The 14,328-nt window shown below is 37.9% G+C and overlaps 1 protein-coding gene across 8 annotated transcripts in view; it reads right to left on the minus strand.

Annotated features, from left to right (window-relative positions):
* PALLD (palladin, cytoskeletal associated protein) overlaps positions 1–14,328 on the minus strand; it is a 200,840-nt gene that overhangs the window by 23,247 nt on the left and 163,265 nt on the right. For all 8 annotated transcript variants that reach the window (XM_050338271.1, XM_050338272.1, XM_050338268.1 and 5 more), the window contains 2 exons: positions 12,866–13,561; positions 1,686–1,821 (listed from right to left, as the gene is read on the minus strand). In XM_050338271.1, the coding sequence (XP_050194228.1) occupies positions 1,686–1,821; positions 12,866–13,561 (832 nt within the window). The remainder of the gene's footprint in view (positions 1–1,685; positions 1,822–12,865; positions 13,562–14,328) is intronic.

Here is a 14,328-nt window from a genome sequence, read left to right on the forward strand (position 1 = left end):
AAAAATGCCAGTTTATGAAAGACAAACTCATTTCATGATGAAACACCTCATTTAAAGAGAAAAATGAAGAATGGAAATTTTTAGACATTACACCTATTTAATGCTTGCATTTTTAAAAAAGTTCATTTAATTAAATGTCTTTTTAATATGTCATACTGTAGCTAAACCAGCAGGCTGAAACTCATGGAAACTAGGTAGCAATGTTGGCTTGGCTACAAGTGTCTAGGAAAGTCATTAACTTTACTTAAATTTCTTCTGCAATCACTCCAAGTGCCCACAGCCATGATTACACCTACGGAATTCACCCAAGACAGGAATATGCAAGGCAAAAGCCTCAAAGCCAGCACAAAACCAGAGTTAGTTCAAGATCTCACATCATCTGATCACAGTTGATCTATTTTTTTTACCTTGGGCCATGTGGGCATTCTCAGGACATTCCATTCATTTACCCAGGCCAAACATCTCTCTTACTTTCCAAAATAGGCATTTGACAGTCATTCTCGGCCCACCTCCTTTGAAAAAACAGGAACTAACACACTATGACAGTGATTCTGCTTTAACTGCTACAGAAAACTGCCAAACCCCATGCAGTCAATGGAGAACAGTAAGTATAGAACCACAAGTCAACTCTGAACACTCCCCCTACTTCACTCTGTTGACCTTATTAAGAACTGGAATCCAGCAATTGTTGACTAGATAGTCTGACTAGATAGGCCGTCTTGAACTATACCACCATAGTTCACATCTCAGAGCCTGTGGCAAACTTAGGAAACTACTGTGCCTGGTCCTGAGAAACTTAAAGCACATTTCCTTTCAGTGGCACAAAGGCATTTGAAGGCATTCAGATGCTTTTGAAAACATTTCATTTATAAAAGAGAGGTGACAGTCTACATTTTTAATATTCCTTTCCTCTTAAAAGAAATTCCTGCTTCAAAGACAGTGTAAATAGCTGTAAAAAGTTGCTTCTCATCATCTCTGAGCAGGAAGAATTTGGCATTTTATCTTTTAAGTGTATCCTTAAGTGCACAAAAATGAACAAGAGATCTTTGCACCTGTGCATTTCCGTTGTTTGATATGCTCATTTTACCTCATTTCTTGACTCCTCAAGCAGGTCATTAACTCTGATAAAGTCTGTAAGTTAGTACGGTAGGTTGTTTCTTATTCTATTGGTCAAAAGAAGCCCTGCAACTGCAGAATCTAATGATACCTGATTCCTACTGGGTTATTTTTCATGATGAACTGCCTTGTTCTCCTCTGATGTCCAGTTACTGCCTGTTCCTTCCACTCATTGTCTAATGGCTGTGCACAAGGTATAATGAGCTGGACCGAACAAGATCTCTGCATGTTCATCCTCTCAGTGATGAACAGTCAAAAGCAAATGGCCTTTGAGGCTGAAAAAGTCCTTCAGGTACAGACTTTGCAGGCTTCATATGCAAATTCACTGTTTTTGAAACCTCCATTTCTTCGTTAAGTCTAAGTACAGTTGTCAAACAGGAGAAGGAATGATACAGTAAAATGTACACTATCATTCCTTACAGAAATGCAGTTTTGGAAGTTCAAATAAAAATAATAAATACACGAAAAGGAATCTACAACTACTATTTTATATGCAGCATATCTGAGAAACCACTCATGATGCCCACTCCCATTCCCCAGAGTATTTTTTGTTTCATTTTTTTTTTTACCGGTTGCCCATTGTTCAAAAGGTCTTCTTTGAATCGAAGTTTTCTCTCCAGATCCTGAATTACAGCATCTTTTGACCCTTGAATCTCTTCATCTGATGCTATCCTAGCAGTTCTTCCTGTTTTCTTGGGAAATCCCCTGCAAAACAGCACAAAAAAGTTCATGAGTTTTCCTGAAATCATTGGTATTTCATAATTTATCTGGAATCACTGCTAGTGTGAAAAAACAGCACTGTATCTTTGAAATTAGAGCTCTGACATCTTTCTTACTATACTGTCCCTACTAAATCACATCACTGATTAAATGGCTAGTTTAAGGACAAAGTTAAAAATATGCTTTATTTGTGCCTTGGATATTTTAACCAGGATTGCTTGGTTGTGGCTGTAAACACCATACCCACAAATGAAACTGATGAGCAGTGGTGAGAAAGTGAAGTGAGAGGATACATGAAAGAGAAAGCATGACTAGATAAGTGGGGCTGGAAGATAAACTAGGTCCCTATGAAGTACCAGATGAACAAAGATAGAAAGACATTGGACAAGGCATTTAATTATTAATTTCTTACATTATTTACTAATTCTTTATTACAACTTTGCAACACACCATGCATAACTTCATGTTTATTCTTCATATCTTTGTGAACAAATACCCGTAAGGCAGCACGTAAATGTTGTTTCTGAAAGAAGAGCCTTTCACAGAGTGTAGGTTACACTGGCAAAAAGAAAAATCATCCCTCTAAAGCAGTTTGCAGCAGCAAGGTATCCCAATGGAATAGCTACCATTTAGCAGTTTGCATTCACAGGGCTAAGCACTCCCCTTACCAGCCTACAAGTTATGATTGCACTTTCAGGAACTGTCACTCCCATTTTCTGGAATGGTACAGGAAATTTTATTTTTCCAGACTGCACTAATATTTAACACTTCTCAGTAACATCATGAGGGCTTTATTGCTGGTAGTGCCCAACAAGGGTGGTTTCTACTGGAGATCAGTTTTTAACACAATTGTGAAGAAATTAACATTGTTGTTGTATTTGAAACTTGTAGCACGCCCCATTTCTCCAATGAAGTCACCCATTATTGTTTAATACACTGACACCATTTCAATATTAGTTTATGGGGTTTTTTTTACCTTTTTCGAGTAAATAAGGCTCAGCCCATTACATGGGAATAACTTATTTAAAATATGGAATGGTGTCAAATAAATTGACAAACTCACAAAAGACAGGGATGTCAAAAATCAGACTAGCATGTAATTGGTAAATTTATTTCCAGTACACAACTTAATAATTTAATTACTGGTACCAAAATGTTAAACAAGAATCATATAGAGATAACAAATTTTCTTGGGTATTGTTCAGGACTATGTTTCTATAACACGATTACAGAAACTTCATTCTTCAGCAAATGCTTTCAATGTTAATTTTTACCATTAGCAAAAATGAAACAATACACATATGCTGTCAAACGCCAAAAACGAATTAAGTGAATACATGGAAAAGACAATAATTGGAAACATTTCTGTCTAAATTCCTAAAACATCTCATATTCTGTTACTGTAAGCAAAATGTGAAAATGGAGAAGTTCTGTTAAAAGAACTGCATTTTCACATAAAATGACAGCAGAAGAGTAGACATTTGCCTAATGTCACAAAGAGACAGAGAGCAACATCCCTCACCCTAGAAATACTGATCTGCCAGCTGGAGATCCCAAAGTAGCATAATTTGCTCAGTTTTTGGCTGGGGATCTTCTCAGTCACAAATAAAAAAGAAAGTCTCCTCCACTCTGTTTTGGGGAAGAGATCAGGAAAACGATCCCATCTACAAGGAGACAAGAGAGTGCTAAGACGAAGGGATAAAACCTATTCAAGAAAGAGATGCTTCAGTAACTCAAGAAATTTGGGACAGTAAATGTAAAAGAAGATAAGGAAGGAAAATGGACAGGAGAAGGTGGGAAGAATGGATCAGAAGTTAACATCCTTCAGGAAGGCTGGACCATCTGCTAGAAGGCTAGTAGGCTAGTGGAAAGGTGGCATCTGTTTCTCCCCTTGCAGTCTTTCCCTTCACCTTCCAGCCCTTCACCCACCTAGCCAGTACTGCCATGGAACCAAATTTCACCACTTTTCAGAAAAGGAACACACCAAAAAACAAACAACAGCCACCATCAACAACAAAACCCAACCCAACCAACCAAACCAAACCAAAGAAGTTCAACCAACTTCAAGGCAGTAAATTTCAAATTTGGCTTCATCTTTGGCTTTACCCTATGCCAGCTTTTAATGGAGACATGCATCCTTCCTTGAAAATGCCAAGTGATATATTAAGAAATAGTTTTCATTTCACATTCTCAAAAATTTCATACTTGAATGATAAAGAGTTTTAGCAGAAAAGGGTGTGCTTATGCTTGGGACTCAATGCAGTGCAAAGGTGAAATGTAGAGTTTACCCAAACAAGTCACAACAGTGTATAAAAGTATTTAAGTAACAAGTGAAAGCATTTGCTGAAGCACTATTGTTTATCTCTGAAAACAAAAAGCCCTAAGCAAATACACACATCTTTTAAAGGGAAAGAGCACCAAGAGAACTGCAAGTTAGTAAGTTCAGTAGCTGTACCAAATGCAAGAAAACAGCATTACAGTCCATTCCTAAACAATGTAGGATAATAAGGAAATGAAAATTTAATCATATCAAATCTCATGTTTATCTCTCGGTCAGGCTGAAGGGCATGCAGATAAGCAACAAGAAGTAGCTTTGATACACTACAGTTTATGGCTTCTGAGTTAGCCTTCAAGAGCTGCAGTAAGTTCCCTAATGAATCAAGGACACAGAGTCCAAGCTGAAGTTTCTATTATATGGCTGCATAACAGTCTGAAAAAGCTATTCTGAGAGAACAAAGATTTATTTTTCTATCAAACTGGAAGAATACAGTCCTATGAACGCTTTCAAAGGTCTCTGTATACTAAAATCATTACTTAGGATTTCAACTTTAACACTGTAAAAGTGAAATAGAAAAACATGTTTCTTAAACTGGCTGATGACACTGAACTTGCAGAGGTTGCAATTAATTTGTAGGTAACAACTGTGATTTACAATAATCTTCATAATTTCTCTCAAGGTGGTCTACTGATGAAACTCAGGAAAATGCTCAAAGCATGATAGCAATGCAAATGGAAAATTAGTCCTAACATATGAAGCATCTCTTGAGAATCTATAAGATTAAAACTTGGAAAATTATTTCAAAAAGGAAAGAAATATAATTCCAGGACATGTCAGCATAAGACATGAAATTTATCTCTCTTCCTTTATTCCTTGCTGTTAGACACTGAATCCAGTTTTACCACTGCACTTCAAGAAAAAATACAGTAAGCTGTAAAACTTCAGAATGAAAAAAACTGTCCGTGACTTTAAAAGCATAGCTTTTGTGACAAGCTATGTCACACACACACACACACACACACACACACACACACACACACAAACATTCTTGCTCATTTAGTTGGGAAATTAGGAGAATGAAGATAGGCAAATCAAACATAAAACATGAGAAATGGACAATAGCTGACATCAGAAATTAGCTGGTATTTAATGATTCTCCATGTCCATTGAGGATGCGAATTGACAATAACTTGAAGAACGAGCTTAGACACAACTGGTGTAGAACTCTCCTTTCTCTAACCTACAACAGCGACAGTTAAACCCTGAAACAAGTCATGTAGGGAAGCTAAGGAATTTTGTTTAAGAACAAGGTATGCAAATATGTCAGCAATGGCCTGTGGATCCCTGGTAACTTGGAATAGGAGAGGCAGACTCTCTAACAATTTTCCAGTTCTTTGGTTAGGTGTCAGAACATCCTGAGCTTTGCACAGTCAGCATGGAAGGGTCATCCAAAACCTGGTCAAGGCAACTTGCCTGAAAAATGCATTATCTCCACTTTATTTACATTTACAAATAAGTATTTTAACAAAGAAGCAGCTGCTTAAAAAATTTAACTATAAAAATGAGCATCAGTTAAAATTTCTTCAAATGCCTTTAGAAAGCTTCTCTCCCCTTCGGAACTATTTTAAATTGGAACAAAAAAACTCCAAGAGGTGCACAAGGAAATGCAGATCTTCCTGCAGATCCCCTGTTTCAACCCCCTTTTCAGAATCTCTTTCTTTAAATATAAACATTTCAAAAACTGTACATGAATATATACATACATACGTACCCCCACAGCAAGTTAGCTCTTAAGACATGTTCTTGGGATGAATTCCAAAATTAATAGAAGGCAATGGCAACAAATACAAGGACTTTAGTAAATCTGTCCTCCAAAGCACAGATCCTTTTAGCCTGAGAGATGGTTTGCATGTCAAGGCAGCCTGGCAGCAAACTTTCTTCAGCTGCTTTTGCAAATATTTTTCACCATCCTTACATGCCCTTATCTGGATGCATTTAGCTCTTAAGATTTGTGTTCTTAGTGACTCATGAGCTTTCTTTCTGTCTTCTCTCAGGGATAACATCAAACAAGAAAATCTGCCAACTGATTTATGTTATCTGTATGTTCATTCTCTGCCCGATGTAATTTTCAGATATACTGTGAGTATTAAGCTAGCAGGAGACAGCTAGGGAAGGCATGTTTCAGGATGCTGGCAGCATTAGCCTGGAGAATTAGGCTGCGATTCACATGGATTTTAAACACCTCTGAAATATGTGTCACCTAAGTCAGTGAGGGGGCCTGAATACAGGCGTAGATAAAAGCACAAACGTTTGAACTCTTTTGGTCGGAAAGGGCGCAGTGAAATTGCCAAAACTGTGATCTTAATTCGCACAGAGATTTTTTGACAGCAAGGTTTTTTGCAACCTCGGCTTGGCTCTCTTTAGTTTTGAATATTTGCCCTGACATTTGTTTAGAAGAAAGGCCAAACCAGCAGTACTTTTCATGTTTTAATTACACAGAGCGCATGCTGGATGCAATTCCCTCTTTTTCTATGTACCTTTTACAGTGTAAACAAGGGCAACAGGCTGGCTGTTGTTATCCTTCCAAGAGCAAATTCCTGTTTGCAGCCAATATGGCTCAGTTTCACAGAAATCCAAATCAATTCCCTGGTAGTGAGGTAATGAACACTAACTTGATTTTTCCTTTAAAAATAAAGTCTTCCAAAAATACAGCTAATTCCTGCCCATTTCACACATTTTTTTACTTACTGTAAGAGCAAAGATACTACAAGCACTGTAGCAGGTCACAAGCCTTGAAGCTGCAGCTGCACAGTAAAATCAGTTTAGTCTGATCTTGTCACAGTGAGATCATGAAGACCAGGAGCTCCAGCTCTGCCCAGTAAAGTGACGTTACATGTATCTGAACTAGGGGGAATGTGAGGCACAGACCTGACTAAGGATGACTTGCAGTAAATGGAACAAATGTACAAAAGCTCAATTATTTCTGCCACCCAAGGTTCTGAAACTGTAGTTGAAAAAAATAAACAAATCATGGCTCAGCATTCAATAGGGTCAAGGCTGACATGAATAATATATATATTTCTGAACAAGTTTGATCCCAATTAATGATTAGATAACAAAGAGTACCACTTGCGTACAAACTTCATGACTACCACCAGGGTTTTTTTGTCCACTAAACCTTACATTTAAAAATGCATTTTTACTGATTAAAATAAGAATTACTACTTTTTCATTCCCTGTTCAGTTCCTTCTCCCTGAGCAAGTTATCCCTCTGCCTCATGCTGCACTGGTTACCATAGATACATAAGGACTATTTGCTTTTCGAAAGATGTACATGTACTTTGACATCAAGTTAAAAAAAAAAATATTTATTTTGTAACCCATTATCTTATCTAAATTTCTGGTTGTTACCAGCAGTATGCTAGAACTGATGGTTAGGAAGAAATTACTAAAGCACTGGCTGCTCCTGGATGTAGAAAAGGCTGGCATAGTCCTCATAGTCCTGAAACCTAGAGAAGAACTTCCAGAAACACGTGAAGAAAAAGCTACACTGGACTGAGAAAAAGTAATACATCCAGATTATTAACCTTTTCTCCAGCTGATGTAATGCAACTGGCTAAGGCCTCCACACCTATCAAGAACTGTACCCGGCTTTTACACTCACAGATGTTTTTGTGGCATTTAGATCCATTTAAAATAAAGAAATCATGAAATTAGGTCCTGGGAAAAGAGAAATCTGCAGACCAAACCAAGCAGCAAAGCAATGCTGTTAACATCCTCTCTTTTCAACAGCGAAGTATGTGTACTAATTCTCTTATTAAAGTTCACTGTCATCTTACAATATTCTTAGGTATCTGCAAATACAATTTAGAAAAAATAACCAGATAAAAACATCTTGAAAATTAAGACTTCCAGATGCAATCAATGATTGTCAGGATACTGTTATTTTGTCTATGTATCTCCATGTTACGTCCTTCATCTCTAGTTTTGCGCAACTTCAGGTGATTGGATCTGGGGCACAACCTAGATTTCAAAGTTCAAGTGGAACAAACATGCATTCATCATATTTCAGAAAAGTTGATATGGATATGTATTTTATGATAATCAGGTGCCTAATAAAAAGGTGTTACACTGTACAAAAATGAAGGCCCCAGTATGAGCTGTTTCTTAGCACAATCAACAAGACTTGTTCTAATATCACAGATAAACACCTCAGATGGTGGTGTAACAGCCACAAGTAGTATCCAAGCCATGGGAAAAGAAAATTTTCAAGCAAATTTAAATGAAAATGGTTTAATGGAAACGATCAATAGCTTAAGAAAATTGGGAGTTAAGAATGAATGGAAACCCTTAATATTCTCTGGAATTTTTCCAGTTACAGCAATTCTTTTCTTCAGAAATGTTTTCCTGATATCCAGGAATAACTCCAGATATGACTGAATAGAAAGCAAAGAGAGTTGAAGTGAACTCCTGAGAAGCAAGGAAACACCACGACCTTTCGCCTCAGTTGGATGTTGGAATTCTTAATCAAGGTACTTCCTCCTACATGTCACTATTTTCACATCAATAATGCAGTAGATAACCTCCATTTTTTCACAGCTGTAACAGGCAACAGAAAAAGTCCAGTCTACATAGGACAGCAATACAGTTTACTCTAAAATAAAAGCTGACATTTTTTCTGGAAGAATGTTGAAAGCTGTAAGATAAATAGATGGAAAGCGTACTTTTTCCTCAGAGTGGTCACCATCATTGCTACTTGACTAAAGGAATATGATGGTTACTAGCATTTTTTCAATTCCATTTGAGACAGAATGCAATGGACAAGTCTCAATACATAGTTGCAAGAACAGACCAGTAGCTCTGATTCAAAGTGGGAAAAGGGGTAAATCTCTTTCTGATGTTGCTGTTCTTGTGATTCCCACAGAACCTTATTTAAGATTTGGATTTAAGGTTCTAAAGATCACTTAGACAGCAGTTAAATTTATTGTGTAGGGTGATAAAAGTATCTTATTTAATTACATTTTACAAGACACTTTAGAAATCTTGTGTTCAAACAATGCTTTCTTTTCCGTTTCTCATTCCTTTTCCAGAAAGTAGTAAATGTATATTCATGTTCTTTCACCAATTCCATACACTCAGATTTTTTCCTGTTTGTAACTAAGGCAATATTACTGAAGATATCTACTTTAGGAAAAGGTCTGCTTTAAGGAAAAGTGTCTACTTTAAGGAACATCCTTAATTTTTAAAGTTGCTTTCAAAAGGATATATGTATAGCTGACAATACATGTTTTTTATACTTAGAAAGAGATTCCATTTCTCCATATTGGATAATTCCACACATCTTTGTAGCAGGTTTTATACTTTTATTATTCAAATATTCACTAAATAGTCACCAATCTTTCTCATGGGATTATTTTTGCTCTCACAAATGCTCATGTAAACATAGAGTGTGTGTGCTTACCCAGAATTTTAAAGTATGCTTATTTCTGTTCTTTCACATGTAATTTGTTGGGGTTTTTATTCTGTGAACAGTAAAGAACAGATTCTAGCTTCTACAGACTTAACTGTGAACGAAACCCCCCTCAATCCTATGTTTCTGCCTTATTAACTCTGCTCACTGAAAGTCTTTTGTAACTAAAAACTAACCTGAGTTCACACATCCACCCACCTTAGTTTTCTTTAGTCAAAGAAGGAAAGAACTGAGCTTATTAAGAACAGTATCCAATGAACTTACTTTAGACAAGTTTTACCTCAGAAATAACTGACAAGTACTCTTAATTCCCTTAAGTTCTTAATTAGCTATGCAGTTCCACCAGCACTTTTATTTAATACTGTGCTCTGACTAGACAACTCTACTCCATTAATTAAAAAAAAGGTTATTCCCAAAGCAAGCTTGTTCAGCTAAGACCACCATAGTCACAGCTTGAAAATACTGGTCACTATAAAGTGTCTAGAACTTACTGGAAAATAGAGATATAATTTATTCAATGGAAACATTCACTATAAAATTGTTGCAAATAAATGCTGAAAATATTTAAAGGTGAATTAGTAGGTACTAATGACACAGAACTGCTTTCCGTTGTTTCAGATGTAGCAAATTCACAAGTAGTTATTCTGATAAGATAAGCAAGGCTATAAGCCCATGTGCTGTTTAAAAAACACATAAAACCCCATCCCAAACAAATAAATGAGCCCCAGTGCAATGTTTCCAAATCTATCCAAATCTAACTGGAAAGAGTACTTATCAAATACTCTTTCCAAACTGGTTTAGCAAATGCTGTCACTGCCACAGAGTTTCAGGGTCCAAACCCAAGGAAAATGTCAACCCTCAGCTGAAACATTAGCATGGTGTTTACTGTCCGTGGGCTCACAGAGTACAGGTATTGAAGACAGAGTTAGAAATGTTCTCTTAGAATCATAGAATAACCTGAGTTGTAAGGGACCAATTAGGATTGATGCCTACCATGTACTGATTCTGAGGAGCAGATCTGTAGTTGCACCAAGATTTGGTATTGAGAAAAGCATTGAAGTTAAATGGTTTGACTAGGATTTCAGATGCTGAGAAAAACTTTGAATACTCCGATTTATTCCTTGCACCCAGTCCGTACAGTACGCTGTCAGGAAGCAGTATCATCATCTCAATCAAGAGATCTTGGAGATCATGGCATACTTGGTGAGACTACAGGCTGAGATTACAGAATACTGTGAGAAGCTCAGAAACGTCTGAGAAAGATAAATGTGCTAAAGAGGATTTGTGAGGACAGAGCAAAAGACAAGGAAAAGAAACAAAAAATGACAGTGGCAAAAAAAAGAACTGAGACTATAGCACAAAGCAGAAGAGACCTAAAGCTGTGGGGGAAATGGATTGCTCAGAAGTGGTATGAGAATTATGGGAAACTGAATGATTTATTCAGCAAGACACACCAGACAACCTACAGAGTAACATGAAAAAGCGAAAACCAGGGAAAAATTGGCATCAAAGATACATGACGATAGATTATGGCTTCTTTTGCATCATACAGTACATATTTTACCATGTTTTAATGTTATAATTCAGATGACAAATGCCCACTGTGTATATACATATACACACATATGTATATATATACATATACGTGAATTATACACACATACATTCAGTATAGTTAACACGATCCAGCTCCCATCTGGACTGTATTTCCTGAGGGAATGCAGACCAAACAGCCAACTACCTCATCCTCAGCTCAGACCCTGAGGCTGCTGACTTGTCGGGGTGGGGGAGGGGGGAATGTGGATAGACACACCACCATGTGCACACCCAGACTGGCTGCTGTGTTTGTGGAAGTGAGGGGCATGAGAAAGGGGGCAGCATCCTTACAGGGTTGTCTCTCTGAGAAAAAATACAGCTATTGCTACAACTGAGAACATGTATGCATAAGTGCAGCATAACAGGGAAAGGGGGACACAGCAGAGGCTCAGGCTGCTACTGTCAACCTCACAGCGCACAGAGGGGAACTCAAAAGAAAATCCAATTCTTGTCAGAACTGTATAGCTGGACTAGAGCCTTTCCTGGAAAATCAGGCAGGCTTTTGTGGGCTGTGCTTGCCGGTCAAGCTGCCAGTAAATAAATCATGCAACTTTTAGTGGTCAGTATCAAAAGAGAAACTAACCCAGAGCAAAGGACAGAGAAAGACAGAAAATCTCAACTATTATGAGGGTAAGAGCAAACTGTACTATTTATTAACTTTTGTCCTAAATCTGTTTTATGGCCAGACTCCATAATGAGCTGTATGACAGAACTCAAGATAAAGAAATGCTTTTTAAAGCATATACATAATTTATTAATTTCATATCTGTCCGCTTTCTTCCTTCTCTTCCTTTTAATATCTTGGACTGAAATAACAGAAGTTCCCACTGCAATAGTATGTAGCTGAGTAGGTCACCTAGATACTGTAGATATGTTTAGACAAACTTCTAGACAAAGTTATAAATAAGCCTTGGATACAGCTATTCTCATTTTTGTTCTTCAGCATGTCTCTTTGTTCTCTAAGGATGGAATGAGAGTCTAGTGCCAGGGGAAAGACAAACTGATCTATGATGGGAGCTAACATGCTCCAAAATACTATCTTGGCCTTTAGAGAAGACAAAAGGGGAAAATAAGTATGCAGAGTTGTTAGGGGAAGGGATTCTGTTTGTTTTTATGCACTGCTTTTCTAAATCCCCTCCTAAACAGTTTCCCAAACTTCCTCAGAACAAAATCTCTAGCCAAAAGCTAAAGTTATGACCACTTTGTTATCAGTTTTATACTTTAATATCTTATACTTTCAGTATCAAAAAGCTATTAGGACTTCTGAAAGAAGTCTTTACTTGATATTTCTCTACCTGCAGATGTAATAGGAACATAAACTACAAATATCTCTGAACATGTGAAGAACTGGATCATGAGAAGGGTTTTCTAGGATCTCCTTCCACCGCCCTGGACATGCAGAATCTTTTGCTGCTGCTTTCATATTTTCTACAACTCTGATTTAAAGTTTTAGCTTCCCATCTTCTGTGTTCCTACTGCACGGCTCTTTCAGAATCTCACTTCGGTAAGGGTTAAAAAACTACCTCACATCTCTAGCACAGAGGCATTTATAATTTGTTCACTCATCTCTCCCTCTCAGATAGAAGCTAACAGCCAGGGACCCTAGAAAAATAAAAATTAAGCAAGTGCAATAATCTTCATTACAATCTTCAATACAGTCAAGGAGCTCATCAGCTGATACTTACGGAGGAGTCACTCCTTTCGGGAGGCCTAACGCGTTGACAGAAATGGGTGGCGGCTGGGATGGCAGCATGGAGCTGAGAAAAGCTGCTGGAGACTGGCCGGAATTAGGAAATCTTGGAGTTGGAGACAGGCTGTGGGAAGGTGAAGAAAGTGAAGGAAGAGGAGGGGGCGGAGGAGGTGGAAGTGGAAAGGAATCACACACCGGATATGTTGCGGTTGGACTAAAGACAGGTGGAGGCGGGGGTGGGGGGGATGGAGAAGAAGGAGACCAGGGATACTCCCCTTCTGGAGCAAACTGCTGAGAGAAGGGAGGAACAGGCACTCTGCCAAACTGTTTCTGAGAAGCAGTTGGAGACAAAGGAGAAGGAAGACTGGATGTAGATGATCCTGAAGATGGAGTCACATAACCTGAAGCAGGGCTGATGTTCTGAGCAGCAATAAACTGCTTAGGCCGAGCATAGTTAAAGGAGCCAGAAGACTGCATGGTAGGGGAAGTATGAGAGTTAAGAATACTCATTGGCACAGGAGAGGTGGCAGGCTGGCTGGGCTCAAGCTCCTGGAAGGAGGGGGGAGGAGGAAAGGAAGGAGAAGAGGGAGGGTGCTGATGATGATCAGGTTGCTGTTGGTGACGATACCACTGGCCACTTTCTTGCTCCAGACGAATTTGGTTCTGTAGCTGCTGTATTTTTTGGGGGCCCCTGCGGGAAGGAAAAATAGACAAAAAGATGATCAGACACGCAGTGCTGGTTGGGGAGGAGACAGAAGTCCGCTGATCTATGGTCCAGGAAAATCAAAAGAGTTAAAGTTCAAAGTGTTTACATATGTTGAATAGCCCAATTTCTTCAGAGCTAAAACATTGCTACAAAAGCCCATTTTTTGTCCTCAAGGTGGAGGAAAAGCATATGAATAATGGAATTTAGCAGAACCTTCAATTCTTTAAAAGGGTAAATTATATGACAATTTGAAAACACTTGCGATATTTTAAAGAATCAATCCAGATAACAGAATTAAAGGTAGAAATACTGAAATTCTTAACAAGGTTTCTTTTTGTTTCTTGAGTATTTAACTCAATGGCCCTGTTTCAATAATAAGGCTGAAATATTTACCCAGTGACAACTTCAGCCATGACTTCTGCTGTAGCCTCTGTGGGCCAATCAGACAGACCTAATTAGGGTCATACTTTAAACAAAGTACTTGGAGAGAAAGGACCAACTTCTGTGTTAGAACCATCCATGTATCTGTAAATGAGCAAAAACTTCTGAGAACCATCTGTAACCTAAGGAAGTGATAAACTGAGTTTCTCCATGTCTTTAGTCCCACTTTTTTTCCCAGGCTTCATTTTCAACTGTAGGTCCTGAGATGTATCTTGGTAGATACTCAATACAGTTCTGAGAAATTGCTAATTGCAATACTATCAGCTCAAAGGGAAATAAGAATTTCATTAAGAAATGTACATATTTATTAG

The sequence above is a fragment of the Myiozetetes cayanensis genome, unplaced genomic scaffold (assembly GCF_022539395.1).
Source record: "Myiozetetes cayanensis isolate MyiCay16 unplaced genomic scaffold, myiCay2020 scf7, whole genome shotgun sequence".
Taxonomy (NCBI): domain Eukaryota; kingdom Metazoa; phylum Chordata; class Aves; order Passeriformes; family Tyrannidae; genus Myiozetetes; species Myiozetetes cayanensis.